At 43.4% G+C, this 20,357-nt stretch overlaps 1 protein-coding gene, 1 non-coding gene and 2 pseudogenes across 2 annotated transcripts in view; all 4 read left to right on the forward strand.

Moving 5' to 3' along the window:
* The first annotated feature begins 708 nt into the window (after positions 1 to 708).
* The window catches only part of LOC136855388 (proteasome adapter and scaffold protein ECM29), an 83,532-nt gene continuing 63,883 nt past the window's right edge, over positions 709 to 20,357 (forward strand). Inside the window, exons 1-4 of the mRNA XM_067132329.1 lie at positions 709 to 924; positions 17,809 to 17,939; positions 18,089 to 18,205; positions 18,365 to 18,483. Of these exons, the coding sequence (XP_066988430.1) occupies positions 885 to 924; positions 17,809 to 17,939; positions 18,089 to 18,205; positions 18,365 to 18,483 (407 nt within the window). The 5' untranslated portion in view covers positions 709 to 884. The remainder of the gene's footprint in view (positions 925 to 17,808; positions 17,940 to 18,088; positions 18,206 to 18,364; positions 18,484 to 20,357) is intronic.
* Positions 4,093 to 4,196, forward strand: LOC136855543 (U6 spliceosomal RNA). Its single transcript, XR_010858062.1, has one exon. It is a non-coding gene; the product is annotated as a U6 spliceosomal RNA (small nuclear RNA).
* On the forward strand, positions 5,668 to 5,786 carry LOC136855550 (5S ribosomal RNA; annotated as a pseudogene).
* Positions 12,981 to 13,079, forward strand: LOC136855545 (U6 spliceosomal RNA; annotated as a pseudogene).

Genomic DNA, 20,357 nt, shown 5'->3' on the forward strand with positions numbered 1-20,357 from the left:
CACACCCTCTTCCTTGTCTAAACATGAACTGTTCTTTTATCAGTCCATCTGTCATCTGTCTTCTTATCATAATCAAAATCTTGCTGTGCACCTTCCTTGGAATGCTGAGTAATGTTATCCTTCTATAATTTTTACAGTCCCCTCAGTCACCTTTATCTTTACACAGTAGAACAGTTCTCGTCTTATCCAGAATTTGGAACCTTTCCTTGCTCCAGATAACCTATACCTAACCTCCTCGATATCTTACAAACCCTTGTCACCATTTCACTTGTAATCCCAACATAATTCGTTAATTTGTCATTCTTTAACCTCACGATTTCTCTCCTCATATCCATACCAGTCACTTCTAGAAGGATTCTTAAAACTACACTGACCCACTTTGCATTCTCCACCCAGTCCTACCATGCTTCTACCACCCTGCCCCAAAATTACTCTCTCTGTCATATATATATATATATATATATATATATATATATATATATATATATATATATATATATATATATATATATATATATATATATGAGTGTGTAGTTTAGTTCTGAGTTATTTAATTAGTTCAAGAAGTAGTCTGACATCAATGCGTATCTAAAGTTTGACTTTTATTTATTCTAAAGCTGAAGAAATTATTTTCGAAAAACGTGAACGATGAATTCACGTGGGCACGAGATTCGAGTCATCAGTGCTCCACCACCGATGTCGTCCTGTACGAGAAGCAATACCAGAACCCGTGAGAACCCTCACTCTCCCCGAACTGTCATTCTGTAGTGCTGAAGATTCTATTGTTTGTGTGAGGGAGGCTGTGAGTGAGTTGGTGTTCCAGCTGATGACGATGCAATTGTTATTCCCGACAGTGTAAAACAATACAGTTTTAAACCAGGACGATGACTACGCCAACTGTACCAAACCAGCAAGATGAGCTGCGTGAGTAGTCTAGGTCTCAGTGTGGATTTTCTAAGAGCTCGAATATTTCAGTGCCATGTCTTGGGTAAGCTTAGGTAGTCTCTCGTGAAGGTTTAGGGTTGGGTTACCCAAACCCTCGGGAGTTTTTTGCGATGACAGAGCCACAAGGCATTGAATAGGTAATTTAGTCCACTAATGTTTGTTTATGTTTTGTGAGGCCCATGTCTTATTTAGGGTAGATTTTGGCTATAGACCTTACGCTTAATAGTAGCCAAGAACATTAATGAAGTAGAAAACTTTTAACGCCAGGTCAGCAGACCGGAATGGCTCGCTTAGTCGTAAATCTAATCTTTATAGAAAACCTAAGGGACGCTATTAAAAAAATAGTGGAATAGTGACAACCTAGAACTAGAGAAACAAATAAAGATAGCCTAAGGTCTGTCCTTTGCAGTGATGAGACCCCTACCCCCCACTATAGCCTTTAGGCCTGCATGTATACATAGTATGTGGATTTATGTAATAAAGTCGTGTACCTTGTAGCCTCATATTTTAATAACCAAGTCTGTAGACACACATTTATTATACGTTATCTTTTAAATTACATTTTGACAAAACCTGAAGGTTAAGACAAAGAAAATTCTAAAATAATGTGAATGATGCTGCACTACGGTGCAGTACTTGTATAACGCAGTAAAATTATAGAACAACCCTGCACAGCATAGGTCTATTGCCTTGGAAATTGAGTTTTCCTATACTTTTAGCATTGCTGATGAAGGAGGTGGTGGTGTTTATTGGGAATCAATTAGGTAGAACTATATAGTAGCTCCGCGGCGGCAACGGCACTATAACTTGACTTTTTCTATAGTTTTTTGGTTACTAATTATTAATTTACCTTTAATTTTTGGCGCTCGAGTGTCATTATCCTGTAATTAACCCCAGAAGTCCATCCAACAAGGGGTTTCCATATGCGATCTTCACAAGACAGAGCACGGGTACGTCTGTTTCAATCAGTTCATATCCCGTCCGGCAAGTGCAATAACTTGTTAACGTATGGGTACCTAACCCCCCTGGGCCAGTACTAAACACGGCGAAGGGACATACCATTTGGCCAACAACAAACAGATGCACCGCCAGTATCAGAACCCCTAAAAGTGTAGAAAAAACCAGTTGAAAAGGTAAAAACAGGCGCGGAGCTAATATATAGAATTACCGTCAATTATTATTAACCTCACATCTTTATCTGGGACTCTTTGGGAACAAGGGGGTTTTGATTGGGGTAAAGCACGGAGAGAGAACGGACATATTATTGTTATGTTGGCCACCCTGGAATGGTTCCATGTATACACAAGGCGTGTGGGAGCCATATGTTTAAGAAGGGATTGGTTAAGGAAACCTGTTATAAAAGGAACAGTAAAATTTTGTAAGTTGCCAGTAAGCCTCCAGCCAGCCATTTTTGCATGATAACCCATTTTGTTCATGAGACTTACCTGCCAGATATATATATAGCTGTATTCTCCGAAGGTCCGACAGAATTTCAAATTTCGCGGCACACGCAGTGGCCGGTCAGGTGGTTAGTACCCATTCCCGCCGCTGGGAGGCGGGTATCAGGAACCATTCCCATTTTCTATTCAGATTTTCTGTCGCCGGACTGTCAACACCTGTTGTCAGTTCCTCCGCCTTTTGGATTTCGGGAAATTGTTGTCACTTAAGTATTTTGGTTGTTTTTGGTATTCGACTGGATCTAGACTTGGCATACGCTCTTTGTGACCGTTTTTGATTTTGCTTTGACTTTTCTTATAATTAAGATGTCTTACCTCCTAGCTATCGAGTCTGTAGCTTGGTGAATGTAAGGTGAGGCTATCGAAGACTTTGATAGTTCCTCACTCTTTGCGTATGATATGTAAGGGTGTTCAATGCTCTATGATAATCGGTAATGAATGTGTGGGATTGTCTGGAGGGTGAGTGGAAGAAATATGAAGCCCTATATGCTTAAATTGAGCGTGATAGGCTGAGGAAATCTTCCTCCTAGAGTGCATCCTTAGTTGGACAGTCAGGGTTTTCTCCTAATAGTAAACCTGTAGTAATTTATTAATAACCCTGTAGTTTGTTGCTGCAGGAAGGTACTCCCTGGCTCTCGTGTGGAGTCAATGCGTGCTCTTGAAACTAAAAGTGAATGCAATTCAAACGCATAGTGTTAGTGCTAGTGCCCCTAGTGTTGTGGAGGGGGCGTCAGATCGGCCCTATATGCCTCTAGGCCTGGACCTCTGTCGAACTCCCAGGACCAGGAGGGCAAGTATGTCGAAAGCCGCATGAGGGTTACGGGGGCTTCCCACCGATCTGGGCGTCCCTTCGGCAGGTCCTGATGACGCTACCCAGGCTGCCAGGGATCGTGCTCAGGCACGCATCCTGAAGGATTGCTTCTCGTCCTCCGACACGTCCTCCTGCCACGGTTGGAGCTCTCGGTTGGACTCTCGCCCTCTTAAGAGAAGCTTAGAGGAGAGGACGCTTCACGTCCTCTTCCTCTAGATGCTTGTACTCTTCCCCGAAAGTTGCGATGGATATTCCTCTGCAGAAGAGAATAAAGTGTTTTCGAATGATCACTACTCGACCCCCTGTCGCGCTAAGGCAAGTGGCTAGAGCTTCTTCCCTGTGGAAGGAAGTATGCGTCTCTCGCCCCTTCCTTCTCTCAGGTTCAGCCCTTCTCCTGAGAGAGTGGCTTCTCCAACGCGTAAGATTTTTGTTGGGTTGCAACAACAGCTGGATGCTCTCATGAACCTTCAAGATTGAATCTGCCTGTTAAGAGGTACAGACTTTCACCTTCGTCTCCCGCTTCGGGAACGATACAGAGCGTCTGTCTTCTAGAGTGTTTAGTGGCTTCCATTCGTCTTCCCTGAGTTGAGGTGTTGGCCTTTTCTCTTGTCTCGCGCCAGGAGCGCGTCTTGCTCTTCGTGCGCTTCTCACGCTCACGCGCTCACCTTGATGCTCGGCGCGCGCCCAGCCATGACGCTTCGCGCGCGCCACGCTGTGACTCTTCTAGTACTTCTGCCACGGAGCCTCTCGCGCGTCACGCCATGACGCCCGCGCTCGCTTCGCCGTATAGCTTCAAGTCTTGTGTTGACACTGCTCCAGTTGTTCATCATGTCGCACAACTACCCGCTTCAACATTTGATGTCCTTCTTAATTTAGCCAGTACTTGCTTCGGCAGTACATATACCAAATTGGAACGATACAGAGAAGATTAGCATGGTTTTGCGCAAGGATGACACGCTAATCGTGAAGCGTTCCACATTTTTATGTTTACTATACGTACTCTAGTTGACGACTTCTTCGTTCGCGGGAGTTCCCGCTTACGTATCGGCGAATCGAACTACTTTCACCACTCACCAAGACCCACCAGCTGCGGAAGAACATCCTTCGTCACAAGCCTTTGTATGAAGAGAAACTTCTTTCGTCTTCTTCTTCCTCTGATTATCAGACTCTGGCTTTTTTCTTTAGGATCTGTTTTCCCTGAGACTTTTTCAACCGTCGGCTCCTCCTCTCCACCTCGCAGTTGTCTTTGTCTTAAGGAGCGTTTGACGAAAAATCGGAAATAAATTTTTCTGGGATATTTTATATATGGCATCATACATATCCTGACTATCTTCTCAGAAAGTTTTATTTAAAAGTTCGCCACAGTTAGAAGTTATAAACAAAACAGTAACCTATCATAGTCAAATTACATTTTTCATATAATGTAATGATATTGTCAGTATATCGGTGGTAATTTCCTTTTAGCTATGAAATAATATCTAATGCGATCTATGGCAACCCTGTGGACATAGTACGCATCAGCGAAAGACAGGAATGCCGCAGGGCAGTCAGTGGCAGTCAGTCAGTAGCAGCTCAGAGCTTGACTAAGTAAAACGTCTCGCTGGCCAACCTCAGCCGTGTTTTGACACTCGCTTCATTTAGCGAAGTTATATTACTTTGCAGGTCTATTTTTTGGCTTTTCATTATGTCATAAAAACATCAAACTGTGTAACGGCAAGCAATAAATACACAGAGAAGCAAAAATATCGTTTTCTCAAAACTAAAGTTATCGACATTCAAACTGCATCTCCTTCATAACGCTTGCACTGATCTCAGATACAAAAAGTAAACGAAAGCTAAATGTTTGCATAACAAAGGGGCTTCCATGGGAAGCAACACGAGACCTGGCACCACGAGAAAGAGTTTTTTCCCCGAAGGAATGTCACTTCAAGAGAGGTAGCAAGTGACTCCCTTCATCTCCAGACTCCCTTTGCAACCAGGCTTCATTTTGCACAAGCCTGGAAAGAGTGAGGGGCAGACGTTTGGTCCCTCCTACTGTGAGAGAGAGGTTACTTGATTCCCTTCCTGTCTCCTCTTTGTTTTTTGTTTCAACTGCCTTCCTGTCAAACAGAAAATTGTTTGACCTTGCCGAACAGATGTTCGAGCGGAGAGCAGTGGAACAGATATTGGACTCGGTGTTTCCCGGGATTTTACTACAGATTGTTTCTAGTCCTGAAACTTTCAGTAGGCTGAGACCCGTCTTGACGTCAACAGGTCGAACAACTTGGTCCGGAAGGAAAAGTTCAAGATGGAGACCTCGCAGTCAATACTAGGAGCCCTTCATCCTGGGGATTGATGGTATCTTTGGATCTCAAGATACTTATCTTCACGCCCCAATTCATCCACGTTCGGTGAAGTATCTCAGGTTGTCTTGGGGACTAGACGTACCAGTTCAGGGCTCTCTGCTTTGACTTGCACAACGGGCCATACCACGTTGAAAACACCGCTTCTCGTCCGATCAGCGGATTAAGCAACGTTGGGTCTGGTCAGTACTTGGATGGTTGACCGCCTGGGAACACCAGATGCTGTTGGCGTCACATTTTGCTCCGAGGGTGTTTACACGCCCTTGGAAAAACGTTGCGATGCAGTTGCATCTGTCGCACGCCAGATCTCACTCACTTGGACGACTGGTTGATTCGAGCCGCCGCCGGTTAAGGCGTATCTGGAGGACCTTCAGTTGACTCTGCAACTCGTGAAGTCCCTGGGACTTCTGGTCTGTGGAGAAGTCGCAGCTGATCCCTCACTGTCCATTGTGTCTGGGAATTCAGATCTATTCAGCGGCTTTATAGCGCCTCCGTCGCAAGAACGCAACTTCTATGTCTGAAAAAGTTTCGCCTTCTTGGAAAAGGAAACAAGCTAGGTGAAGGAAGGAATGAGTCTGCTGGGGACCATTTCCTCGCTGGAGAAGTTTGTTTTCTGGGGGAGTCTGCATCTCAGGCCTCTTCAGTTCTTTTGTTGAGAACTGACAAAGCAAGGGAAGACTTGAAAGAGGAATTGAGAATTCTTCCTTATATAAAGAGGATCTGTGGTGGTGGCTCGATCCAACGGAATTGCAGAAGGGATCTCCCTCAAGCTTCTGAACCCCAACCTAGTGTTGTTTTCCGCACGATGGTCGTCCAACAGGTTGGGGGCAACACTAGAGGGGAGAGAAAGTGTTAGAACCTGAGGGGAACAGGTGTCCTGGCACATCGACTTCAAAGATTTGGCGGCTATCTTTAGCTCGCTAATTCTTCGAGGTCCAAGTTTGCAATCGTGTAGTTCTAGCAAACTCGGACAATACTTGTTCCCTGTTCAGCCTTGCAGAGAGAGATTATTTTGAGCCTATGCTCGCAACATTTCATTCTCTTACAAGTTTTGTGGCAGAGGTCGAAAAAATGTTCGAGCAGACCTGCTCTGTTGGCGCCATCAACTCCTGCCGAAGGAATGGACCCTTCATCAGGAGGTTTGCCAAGATTTTTGAAATTTTGGGTCGCCATCTTGTGGATATTTTCTACGCGACCTCAAGAACAGCGAGGCTCCCTCTGTAAAGCTCATCTGTACTCTTTCGACCCTGGGGCAGTTGCGATAGTTGCTCTTCCTGGGATTGAACGGGAATAGATGTTTACGCCTTTTTCCCCGTTCTAAATTCTGGGAGAAGTCATACGCAGTTCTTGGCCTCACAAGGGACGCAGGATGACTCTCATCCCATGTTTGGCCTTCGAACCACTGGTTCTCGGAGTTTCTCTTCTGGTTGGTAGACGCCCGAGGACCCCTTCCTATGAGAGCAGACCTGCTCATACAAACCCACTTCACGATATCTTTGACCTCCCCGCTCTGAACCTGACTGCTTTCAGACCATCAAACTTGGTCAGAGCTAAGGGTTTTTCTGGCCAGGTGGCACGGGCCATCGCTAGAGCCAAGTTCTTCATCTAAAGGATATACTATCTGTAGTGAGCAACCTTCAAAGGTTGGTGTAGAAAGAAGGGCTTTTCCCTCTTCCTCTATCACTCAGAGCCAGGTTGCGGATTTTCTCCTTTTACTTAAGAGAAAACCTCGTGTATAGCAGTTCCGACTATCAAGGTTATCGAGCATGCTTTCGATTGTATTCAGACACAGAGGATTAGGCTTTGTCTGACAATAAGGACCTCCACGATCATTTGAGTTTGCCAAGACGTCCAAGGTTCAGCTGATTTCCCCCTGCTTGGAACTTTGACGTAATGCTCAAGTTTTTGATGTTTAGTCCTTTGAGCTCTCCACTCTGCATCTCTAAGGATGTTATCAACTTGGCATTCCTCGCAAAGTAAGAGAGTGAGAGAAGTTAGAGGCCGTCATGTGGGCTTCATGAACACAATGCTGTCTATTCTTTAAGCCCTAAGTTCTTGGCTAAGAATGATAGGTCTTCTAACCCTTTGCCTAGACACTTTGAAATTAAAGGTTTAGCAGACCTTATTGGACAGGAACCTGAGGGAGTTCTATGCGTCTAGTTAGAGCTCTCAAGTACTACCTTAAAAGAACACAGGACACTCGTGGTCCATTGATGTTTTATGGTGTTCTGTGAGGCAACCAGTTAAACCTATGTCGAAGAATGCACTGGCATTCTTCATTTTTTTTTTTGTTGCGTGGGACTTACACTCTAGTTGTGACGACTCAACTTCAAGTTGTTGAGAGTTAACGCTCACGAGGTGAGGGCAGTTGCTACCTCCATGCATGCTCAAGAAAATATGGTACTCAGTGACATTTTTAGTGCCACATTTTGCTGGTTAATTCGGTGTTTGCCTCACACTCTTGGCAAGATGTTTAGGTAGCATACCAATTACGCTGCAGACCATACATTGCTGCTTCCAGCAACCTTGGGGACAAGGGGTAACTCTGATCCTATCCCCTTTTAATTGTGTTTTTGTGGTTGTTGGGTCGTTACTGGAGGCAGTCTTCCCAATCCTTTGCAAACTAACGCTTTAGGTGCTGGTTAGGTGGTTAGTAATGCTCTTTTGTCCTCTTTGTATGGGCTATGATCTAGTCACATTGTGGTCACGCCCGCTGACAGATCATCTAGAAGTCGCCAGCTATATAGGTCACACACCTCGCTGGGGTCTCTAGTAAAGCAGAAGCAGACTAGGGAGTGACAGTAACCACTCCCAGTCAGCTACGCTATCAGATAAGGAACCAAAATAATTTTACCAATAATTGGTTTTTTCCTATTTCTTGGCTGTCTCACCCCCTCCAAAGGTGGTATTCAGCTATATATATATCTGGCAGGTAAGTCTCATGAACAAAATGATATTTTAATGATAAAATAAAGTTTGTTCATACTTACCTGGCAGATATATATATTTATATTGCCCTCCTCCTCCCCTCAGGAGACAGTGGCGTTAGAAAATCTGAATAGAAAATGGGAATGGTTCCTGATACCCGCCTCCCAGCGGCGGGAATGGGTATTAATCCACCTGACCGGCCACCGTGTGCCGCAAATTTGAAATTCTGTCGGACCTTCGGAGAATACAGCATATATATATTCACAGGTAAGTATGAACAAACTTTATTTTATCATTAAAATATCATTTTGGGTTTTTCATGCAAAAATGCCCAGGAAATATAGTACACTAAAAGAACCAAAAAATACCAGCCTAACATAACCTAGGGGTGTTTACCGGTGGAACTTCTACCAAAGGTAGGGTTGAAATAGGGGTTTCTGAGTGTGGTTGGGACCCCACATCACCCCATTCTTTCCAAAACTTGATAACTACCCTGGACTCTTTCTCCCGTACCTCAGCAGATTTATGTGGTCCAAGCATAGTCTTCCTTTGTGGAATGGATCACTTATGGGTTCCTCTTTATTCAGTTTGAAGAGTGTGGGATAAAAGGCATTTCGATAGCCTGGATGCCTTAATCCACCATGTAGTCTTCTTCAGTTCTTCCATGGGCTTTTAAGGAAATGACATTAAAGTCTTTGGGGATGGCCAAACCTATGTTCATTGTTCGTAAGGTTCATCCCTCCTGGAAACCAAGACAAGGAATTTAGTATATTCTTCCTCAAGAAAGGACTTGGAATTTTCTCAACAACTTTGACCACCCTCTCCAGCCACAGCTAAAAGGGAAAGCAAGGGAAAGAGGAGGAGCGGGGACATTAAGGTAGGTTGTCCCTTCTCCAGCTGCCACAGGTAGGAGGAGCATATCAAGCAATTGGGTGATTTGACAGCAACAGGAACAGAACCCTGTACAGTCATTTCCAGCCTACCCTCTAGGATTTCCCAAACCTCTGGCCAGGCCAGCAGAGGGGGGGGCAGTGCCAGAAAAGATTGTGGTGGTAGTTGTAGAACACCTGTCTCCAGGTTTTTACAGGTGTCTTTGGGTGAGGATGTTGACTGGTGGCTAGAGGCCAGTCATCAACCTTTCCTTATAGAACAAGCTTGTTCTTCAGTTCAAATGAAATCAAATAATTTATGTTGGATTCCATCAAAGAGAATGACTTTACACTTTCAATGAATCCGAAGGATGTGTATTTTCACACCCCCAACTGTCAATCCTCCAAGAAGCCCCTCCGCTTTGTCTATGAAGAGACTGTTTACCAGGGTCAAATCCCTGTGCTTTGGACAGACAACAGCCCTGCAGGTGTTCACACACTTGTTTCACCATGGTATTTGCATGGGCCCACTTGCAAGGGATATGATTATGAGTTACTTGATAATTGGCTAGTTTGACCTTCAAATAGGCATCATTATGATAGCGTTTGAATCATAGCCTAATATTTATTCTGACACGATATACAAACCATCGGTCCGTTACATTAGGAATTACTTTCAGCGAAGCTGGAAACGGCCATTTAAATTTCAAAACAAGGTGGTTAGGCAGTTAACTGCCGTCCAGTAGGTGGGAGTCCTGCCTGCTCAGATGCAAACATTCCAATTTGCTTTCGGGCATCATGTGGTACAGACATGTTGCTTCATTCTCTGCCCTGACTTCTGTTGAGCTGTTTTCCCAGTGGGATCTTTTCTTTCTCTTGTTTGCATTGTGTTTTCCTTGCTTAATCATGAAAGCTCATGAAGGAAATAAACCTCGTCAGCCCGCCTTCCCCCAGTGTGTGTCTCCTGGGGTTGGCGGGAAGAAATGTAATAGTTTTATATAAATAACTTACTAGAGAATTACATAGCTATTAGTTCACTTTACACAGCAGCTTGAATTCAAAATTTCATGGGTAACACTTCACACTTCTGTGTAGGTGACCAGTTCCGCCCACTAGTGGGAATATTAGGAACAACTTTAGCAGATAACTTCAATCTGTTCCGTCCGTGCCTGGTTGAACACCGAGTACGGCGGCAGATGTATTCATTATTTTCCGGATATAATATCTGGATTTCAGTGGTGTACACATCCACTGGAACATGTATTAGTAACCTTCATGAAATCTCAGGATGAGATTTTCCTTGTTTTTGTTGTTACTGTATTAAATTGATAGGCTGAATCTTTTCCATTATGTTTTGTTTACTGGGTCTAGATTGCTTGCAAGCCTTCGGTATAATTCCAGGCACAGACACTCGCAAGCCGCCGATATAATTGCTTCAAAAGTAATTCTTCAATGTTTTGTCATTCTTTTACGTTGATCCAGGCAAAACGTGCTGCCGATGTAGTTTTGCCCTAAAATGTAATTCTTGCATCTTACGTAGATTACTTGCAAGCCTTCAATATAATTTTGCCTTAATATTAATTTTCAAATGGTGTTTTCTGGGCATAGGCACACGCTGGCTGCTGATTATTTGCCTTAAAGTAATTCTAGAATGTTTTGTCATTCTTTTAGGCTAATCCAGGCAAACTTTTTTTGCCAAGGCTACTTGCGAGCAGCCGATGTAGTTTTGCCCTAAAAGTAATTCTTGCATCTTACGCCATTCCTTTAGTCCAAATTCTACATCAGTGGGGTTTACAGGGCGTAGACTGTTCGCAGACCATCGTTATATAATTGCTTTAAAAGTAATTCTTGGATGTTTCGTCATTCCTTTAGGCTAAAGATTTGCATTTTATGTTTGTTTACCGAACCTAGTATACTTGCTAGCCATTGGTAAATAGTATTACCTTAACCTTCACATTTTCCTTTGCAGGGAATTGAAAGTGCAAGGGTAGAAAGTAGTAAGGAGAGAAGGGTGCTTAATATGCAGCTCCTAGATTACATAACAAGCTTCCTCTTGAGCTAAGGTAGTTTGAGGATTTGAAGTCTTTCAAAACGAAACTTAAAACTTTTTTGTTTAATCAGTGCTATGATATGGGATATCAAACAGCGTGGAATATGCAATATGAGCAAATACATCTGATGAATAAACTTTTAATTTGATGATGGAGGTCTTGCGAGCACTTTGAAACTGGTACGGGACCTGGATAAGCGTCAAAAAGCAGCAAGTAATAACAAGACATTATCGTCGACCTAGAATCAGTCGCAGTATTTGCTTCGGCAATATATTGTTTAGAATACTCGATTCGGCAGTACATTTACTAAGTTGGAATGTTTTCTGAGAAGCTTCTCATGTCTCCTGTGCAAGGATGAGGCACATCTAGGTTGATGAGCAAATCGTGAATGTTCTACTCTTCCATTACCCAGAAGCTCCCACTGGCGCTCACTTCAGCCTGACACCAGATCATGCTATGAGGGGACGATGGTGCTAACTCGTGCTCTGAGCAGCCAAAAGGCGCCCAAAAAGCGCCGGAGCGCCCACGGGCAGCATCTACCATCTGGCGTTAGCTTGTGCTCTGTGGAGCCAAAGGTGCCCATAGGTGCCTGAGTGCCCACAAGCAGCAACTGTAACAGTCAGCCAGGTATGTACAAAGCTGACATACCCTTTTTCTCTCCTTCTACTAGCCCTATATGTTTACTGTATCCACTTGCTTCCGTGCCTGGCTCCCTCGCTTCCCTCCCATGCCATCGCCAGTCTTGTGTCTGGGTTAACAGAAAATTAACCTTGCAAACTGAGTGTGATTATCCAGCCCACCGGTTCTCCTAGATCTAAGTTACTGTCATACTCCCCTAAACCTGGGAGAAGCCATACTGAATGTCCAAGGGAGGCTTGTGGGAATTACCCCAGTAATTGCCCCCTTGGTCGAACCTGTTGCATATTCCCAGGTATCAACAGACAGGCACTGAAAAGGCGTCTTCATGGAGGTGTAGTAGAGCAGGCGGCTATCCGTCCCTTCGGATATCCTAGACCTAAAGTCCCTGTCATACTCCCCTACACCTGGGAGGAGACATACTGGCGGTCCAAAGGGGTCTGAGGGAGTTTGCCCCTGGGTAGTTGCCCCTCAGTCGAGCCTGTAATCCAGGTATCGAAAGACAGCCACTGGAAAGGTGTCTTGATGAAGGCGTAGTGTTTTAATGTGTAAGTGTGAGCATCACTCAACAGCGGTCATCTTCCAGAGCACTGGTCTTCAGCCTGCTAGGCTGACGTCTCTATAGGCAATCCCCGGTTATTGGCAGTCCGGTTTTACGGCACTTGTCTAGTGATGACAACAACTGGATTTTCGGCACCGATATGCGCCGATCTCCAGTTATCAGCACTGATCCCTGGTTATTGGCACTTATTCCCACTTAATGGTGGCTTAGATAACCAGATATCAATGCTGATAACCGGGGATTGGCACTATCATCGCCGATTTTTGGTCATTGTCATGCTTTCTGGAGTGGAACCCCCGCCAATAACCGGGGACTGCCTGGTTTACGCCATGTCATCCATGGGAGCTTCCAGTTGCCTCCAGGCTTCAGTGTCCGAAGTACTTGCTTCTACAGTACATATTCTAATTGAAATGATGCAGAGAAGTTAGCATGGCCCCTGCATAAGAATGAGACAAATTGTGAAACTTTCCACAATTTTCGATCGGCACGTATTTTTTTCATTAGAAAACACTGTTGTTCTTTTTTGTGCTTTAGTTCCCAATGGAACACCTGGCTCCAGCTTCCAAATAGTTGACTCCAGTGCCCATTTACCAGGCGCCTGCTCTCCGCTCATAAACTCTTAGTCGGTTCCGCCTTCACTTTGGAGTCAAGACATTGCTACCAAAATCTTTGGTATCGCAGCCCTGTCCTTTGTGGGCTAGGACTTTTTGAGGAGTGACTTTTGTTGGGAAGGGAGAAAGGCATGTGTCTTTGGCATTCCTCCCTCTAGTACTTTGACAGAACTAACCTCTTTGTCAAAGATTTTATCTAGTTTCTGAATTGTCTATTCATTGCAAGTAGAGCTGCTACACGCTGCTGGCCCAAGTTGCCTGACTCTCCAAGCGGCTAGTGAAGAATTAGGAGAATTTATTTCTGGTGATAGAAATTCATTTCTCGTCATAATGTGGTTCGATTCCACAATAAGCTGTAGCTCCCGCTAGATAACCAGTTGTTTTAGCCAGGTAAAATAAATCTAACTTCTTCAGGCCAGCCCTAGGAGAGCTGTTAACCAGCTCCAGTGGTCTGCTAAACTAAGATATACTTAACTTTTCTGAATTGGTTCGACTGGTCCAGGAACTCCTGGCTGGAGAAGTTGAGACTCCCTAGAACTTTATGACAGTCATTGCCTAGGACTGTCGCCCAGTGCTGCCTGATGCGGACAGGGATAGTTGGAATGGTCTTAGGATTGTCCGCTCTTGTCATTGAATTTGGAAGAGAGTTGTGGTACTCTTCTCCTTTAGAGAATCACACAGTCGCAGAAGTGGTTTCCCCTTCCTTAACCACAACCTCCGTCATAAGTCCTCTTGTGGATCTCAGCCTCAACTTTTGGATTTTCAAGCTTTTTCATCTTCCAAAAAAATTCTCTCAAGGAAGACAGAGACTGTTTTTTGCAATGACCTGCAGGCTGCTAGCATCCAGTTTTTAGCAGCCCCTTCTCCTACTCAGCTTCTGACAATGAACACTCAGCGTCTGCTCTCGAGGTTTTGTTTTTCCTCTGTTTAAAGGATTGTGGCTAGCCTGTGGATGACTGTGCCATAATGCAGGATTTTGTGGTCTGTACAAGGTTTCGTTGAGTCTGCGGGATTTCCACGTGTCCGCACAGCTATCAAGAGTCTGCTGAGTTGGCAGTTGGTTCGCAATGTCCGCGGCTCTGACCGACGCTTTGCAAGATCGCTCGGTTGTCTACAAATGGAGATGAACCAGAAGATCCGTCTTCCGAGACAGGGTTTCTCAGTTCGGGAACCTGTGCCTTGACCTCTCTGCGGCATTTTAGGTCTTCTTACGAGTCCTCTCTTCTCTTCATTTGACCTCTTTTCTGGACTTTACATCAGTCTTTACATGGAACGACTGTCTTGACTGAAGTACTTTGGTTGCAACTGGGATAAGGCAACACAGTCAGACACTGTTGCCTTTTTACCTTAGCCCCGGATTAAAGTCAGACCTGCAATGGTGGCTGTACATACATAGACGAAGAAGGAACTCCCTTCTTCCTCAAAGCCCAGACGTAGCCTTCTACTTTACACCATGGATCTTGGTTGAGGAACTCAAGGATGAACCGGAAACTTTCTGGGTCATGCTCCCCAGATGATGAATCCTTCTCACATGTGTTGGAGAGCTGTAATCATTTCTTTTAGGAGCTTCAGTGCTCCTTGACCTTAGTTTACACCTGGACTGTGGTGTTCTCTCTAGACGAGACCTCAGTCCTAGTGTATACACAGAGAAGAAAGGCTTGTTTTCTCTCATTTTCTCTCCAAGCAAGAGAATTTTTACTGTTAACAGATCTTCTAAAAGTTCTTGCAGACAAACTGAGAGCAGGTACTTCCCTTATTTCCCCCGGTCTGGCGGGAACTGTGGCATCCATGGGGCAGACTGATTATGATCCTATTTGCCACTTCAAGGAACTTTCGAAGCTTCAGGGAGCACATCAGTACAAGGTTTTTTCTGCTAGACTTATTGCATAAACTATTGTTGTTGCAGATGACATTCTTGTAGCCCTGTCTACCGGACTAAGTGGGCCATTTTTGAAGCGGGGGTTGCAGTCTCTACCCCTCTTCTTAGAGGCATCTATGGCCCATTTTCAGATACTACATCTTTTGTACTCCACGAGTCAAGAGTATTAAACTATGCTTAACTAAGTGTTTAAGCATAGGGACCTAGCTTTAGACGACCTTATCTTTGACACGTCCAAGCGAGGAAGGAATCTGGTCTTCTGGAACCTGGATGTTTTCTGAATGACCGACGAGACCCATGTTTGATCCTGTGTTCCTCTTTGCAACCTCACACGGAAGACACCCTCCCGAGTGGCCTTTGGCTTCGACTAGGATGCACTAGTGAGATCCAAGTCATTGTTTAGAGAAGGTATTTTCACAGGGAGACACTTTTTTCCTTGTTTATCCTGGGATTGTTAGCCATAACGAGGATCTATTCAAGTTCTAGATCCGTTCTTTCTCTTTTAGGGAATTAATGGACATCATTAACTCTGAAGAAGAGAGAACCTTCTGCCCGGCTACAGTTTTTTTGGTTTTTACCTGAACAAGATCGGACTAAGATCTCATCCTGAAATGGCTTATTTTTGAATGCTCAAGGAAAACATTTTGCCTTTTAAGTGAAAGCCAAGGACATCAGAGCACCCTCTACCTCCTTAGCTTCAGGCTCATTTGTCCTTCACTTCCATTCCACTTATTCCTACTGGAAGTATATTCGTCCTCCGCATCTCTACTTCCATTCCATATAGTTGTACTGGAAGTATGGTTGTCCTCCGCATCTTGCTTTCTTATCAAGTGAGCCTGATCTTCTAGCCTGGGCAACAGCTATAGAGCTTCCAAAGCCCAGCTTGCCTGGCGCCCTGCTCGTTTGGTACTGGTTACAGCCTGGCGCCAGCCCATGCTTCAAGCGCCCACCAGTCCCGAGCTCTTAGCTCAACTGGCGCCCAACGCTTCTGGCACCAGCTACACCCTGACACCAGATCATTCTCCGAGCACTCAAAGCCCTCTCTAGCTCTGTGGGAGAATAGGGAGGTCTCTGTCCTTTTTGAGTTTTCAGAGGAACATCCTCTACATATGGTGATATTGCGAGATCCGTTTCATCCACTGACTACAGTAGAACGTATTGTCCTCATGGACTTTTAACTTGGGACAGACTGAGAATTAGGAGAGCAGTTTGCCTTTTTTTAAGTAAAGCTAAGGACATCAGAGTAGCCTCTACCTCTTTAGGTTGCATACATTTTATTCCTTGTATGTTCATCCTGCCTTCGAACTACTGGGAATGTAAGCATTCTTCATTTGTCACTAATATTAATGGAAGTTAAAAGAGTGTTGAATCTTCCTGTGCCTTGAGACCATTTCTAGTGACTGGCATGGTATCATGGAAGGAAGCATACGATTGTTTTTTTGTGCTGTCTCTTCACCTTGTAGTAAGGTGTCAAGTTTTTTTGCAGAGTCAGGAGGTACAACATACCAGAAGCCCTCACCACTCTCAGTGGATGGGTTTTGGTTTTATTTCAGTGTAGATGAAAATGTTGTCTGGTTGTTTTTATTTTGGTGCTGCGCCCAGGGCAAGGTCAAGCACCTATCATGCTTTGCTAGCCATCAGAGTACTTCCTTCACTGCAAAGTTCCCATCAAGTAGGAGGCAACCCATGGCTATACCAACAAGCATTGTTTTCAATGCTAGCAGTTTTTTCTATTTTCAAATTCATTACATACTTAATGTTTTGGAATAGAATATGTCCATGTATCCCACCTCCTATCAATGTGGGAATCAGCTATGTAATTACTTGGTTACTTAAATTTAGTAAATGACATTTTTATAATAAAAAATACAGTTTTATATATACTTACCTAGTAATTACGTGATTGGAGCCCACCCTCTTCCCTGCTGATGGACATAAAGCATGAACAGATTGAAGTTATCTGCTAAAGATATTCCTAATATTCCCGTTAGGAGGGGGAACTGGTCACCTACATAGACATGTGAAGTGTTACCTGTGAAATGTTGAATTCAAGCTGCTGTGTAAGTGAACTAATAGCTATGTGATTACTTGGTAAGTATAAATAAAAACTTATTTTATTATAAAAATTTCATTTTACTTCGATGAGTTTTCAGATCATAGCTCCTTGTTTTGATGCAGTTCGTCCCACCATGATAAAAGGCCTATTTCATACTCGTCCATCATAACAGAACATTTTCTTTTTATTTTTTTTCTAATTTTTAAGTACGCATAAATATATCCTGTAAAAGTATTGGATATGTTAAACATATTAATACTTTGATGTGAAGTGCAGCTAAATGTTCTGAAGTAAAACTCAGCTCAGCTTAAATGTTGACTGCTTAGAAAATCAGGACTCACAGCAAACATGGATTATAAGGTAAGATTGGGGTTTTTGGGGGAAAAGTTCAGGTCTGATATTACACATAATTAAATATTACACAATTATGCATGGTATGTGTTGTTATAAAGGGATAATGAGGTGGTTAGCTTTTGTTGAGAGGTACCCATCATCTTAGACATCTCTCTTGTCTGGGACTTCTTAGGTCCCAGGGAGTTCAGATTAGTAAAGGTCAGCCTTTATTTTGAAGTACTGTACATACACTGCTTCCATCACATTTTTCTTACAGTACATTGAATATACTGTAAATTAGACTTTTTGTTTCTTTTATTTCTTTCAGTGCTTGTTGAAAGGGTATTTCTTCGCATTGGATCTGCAGCTACAGATGATGCACTTGAGGAGGAGCTGCTTAAATTTCTTGCCCCAGTTATTTTGAAGTTAGCTTCGCCTCATGAACCTGTGCGGAAAAAGGTGAATAATTTCTTCTTATTGATTAACACATGTAAGAGTACAGTAATTGGAAGTTTATTTGAATATTTGAGAAACTTTTATGTAATTTTATTTGAATTGCAATATCACTTGTCTGTAGTGGTTTATTAGTCAAGTTTTTCCTTTAAAAGGTGATGGAATTATTGATTCATGTAAATCGAAGAGTCAAGGACCATGAGAGTATTCAGCTCCCTGTAGAGGCTTTGTTAGCTCAGTATCAGGACCCAAGTGCTACTGCTTTTGTAACAGTAAGTAAAACTTACTTTTAATCAGGTTGAGGATCAATTTAGTATGTGGTTTTTAGTAAATATAACTTCTTGGAAAAATGCTGTCGCATATATTCTGTATACTGTATGTGAAAATTGTGAATTAGAATGAATCTAATATATATTATTCCATCCATACAGAATTTCTCCATTATCTACATCAAAATGGGATATCCACGCCTGGACCTCAACAAACAAATCGAACTTTTACCATCAATGCTTAACAGTATGACGGGAAAACCATCTCAACACCAAGACAGGTAAAGGCTTTTAATATGTATTCATCATGTAATGTTGTCCTTCTGGTTTCAGTATAATGTCATGTTGCAATACACTCCCTAAACACCTGAATTAGTCCTAAATCCCACTAGCCTGAACAACTCTCAATTACCCGTCCCACTGTAGTGGGAATTTTAACAGCCAGCATTGCCAATAGTGCAAGTAAAATCTGTCACTTGAACTACCATAACAAACGGTTGGCAACGCTGACGCAGGTGTGCGCTGACACGCCCCATTTTCATCAATTGCTTTTTGTTCCCACTGCTGGGAGGTTGGTTCCTTCTGCAATGCGAGGTTTAATCCTATTCCCCAACTTCTCTTGGTATTTTGGACCTCTGGTGAAGACCTGGATTGTATTTACCGGTTTCTTCTCCTGGTTTTTCTAGAGGAATTTATTTCTGGTGATAGAAATTCATTTCTCGTCATAATGTGGTTCGGATTCCACAATAAGCTGTAGGTAGCATTGCTAGGTAACCAGTTGGTTCTTAGCCATGTAAAATAAACCTAATCCTTCGGGCCAGCCCTAGGAGAGCTGTTAACCAGCTCAATGGTCCGGTTAAACTAAGATATACTTAACTTATTTTGGACAAGGTATAGAAGTTAGTGTCGTAAGGAAGGTCATTCCATCTCTAGACCTTCCATAGCCAAAATTTTCTTGTATTCCTTCGGAAAGTCAAGGGTCTTTCGTATTCAGCTATTGCTTACTACCGCTCAACGATTAGTGGTACAATTAGTGTCCACATCCACATTCCTGAAGTTTCAAGTAGTAAGATAATCGATGATTTATTACATTCTTTTAAGATTGAACGTCCTGTTTTGCGGACTCGGACCCCCTTCATGGGACTTATTGGAAGTACTTCAATATTTTTCCTGCGTTCCCCTGCCTTTGAACCCATTGAAGCTATAACGCTAAGACACTGACTAAGAAGTTGCTTTTTCTTACGGCTTTAGCTTCAGCTAAAGGGTTGGGCAAGCTTCAGGCAGTTTCTAGGTTGGGTTCCTATGCGAGAAATGATACGTATTTGTCTGTCTTCTGGAATTTGCGGCAAAGACAGAGTCGGAGGTTAAAACTCTGCTTCGTTCGTTTAAAGTTCGTTATCGGCAATTTTTCATTACCAGCGATCCAGTGGAGATATCTTTATGTCCGGTGCGAGCATTGAAGTCTATTTATCAAGGGTTGGGAAACTCTGTCTGCTTCCGCACACACTTCTTCTCTCCGCGGAATCCTTCCCATCCGCTGTCAAAGAATGCGATTAGTTACTTTCAGAGGGAGGTGATTTCCCAGGCTTCTCAGGGTTGTTCTTCGTCGTCTTCAGCTCTGTATTTCCCCGACTGCACAGTATTCGGAGTATGTTCACTTCATGTTCCTTTCCCAGGAATTATTCACTGCCGTCTATTCTGGAAGCAGCTACTTGGAAGTCTGTCTCAGTTTTTACTTTCTTTACTTAGAGACGTTCGATTCACTAGGGTGCGTTCATTTAGCTGAGGTGGTATTTGCTTAGTGCGGAGGTTCGGAGGGCTATTCTCTTAATCCACATGTAGCGACGAAGTCTATTATCTAGGGTTCATTCATTTAGCTGAGGTGGTATTCGCTTAGTGCGGAGGTTCGGAGGGTTATTCTCTTAGTCCACGTGTAGCGGCGAAGTCTATTATCTAGGAGCGTTCATTTAGCTGAGGTGGTATTCACTTAGTGAGGAGATTCTTAGGTTAACCAGATAGAGGAATTCTTTTAGTCTTTAGAATTCTTAGGCAACAGTGATAGTATAATCACATGACACTAGGTTTAGTACGTTTTAAGTGTCTTAGTCTTTGATAGTTTCCTTATGAGAGTCCAAGGGGGTGCTCTAGTAGGCTA

This window comes from Macrobrachium rosenbergii, chromosome 31 (genome assembly GCF_040412425.1).
Source record: "Macrobrachium rosenbergii isolate ZJJX-2024 chromosome 31, ASM4041242v1, whole genome shotgun sequence".
NCBI lineage: Eukaryota > Metazoa > Arthropoda > Malacostraca > Decapoda > Palaemonidae > Macrobrachium > Macrobrachium rosenbergii.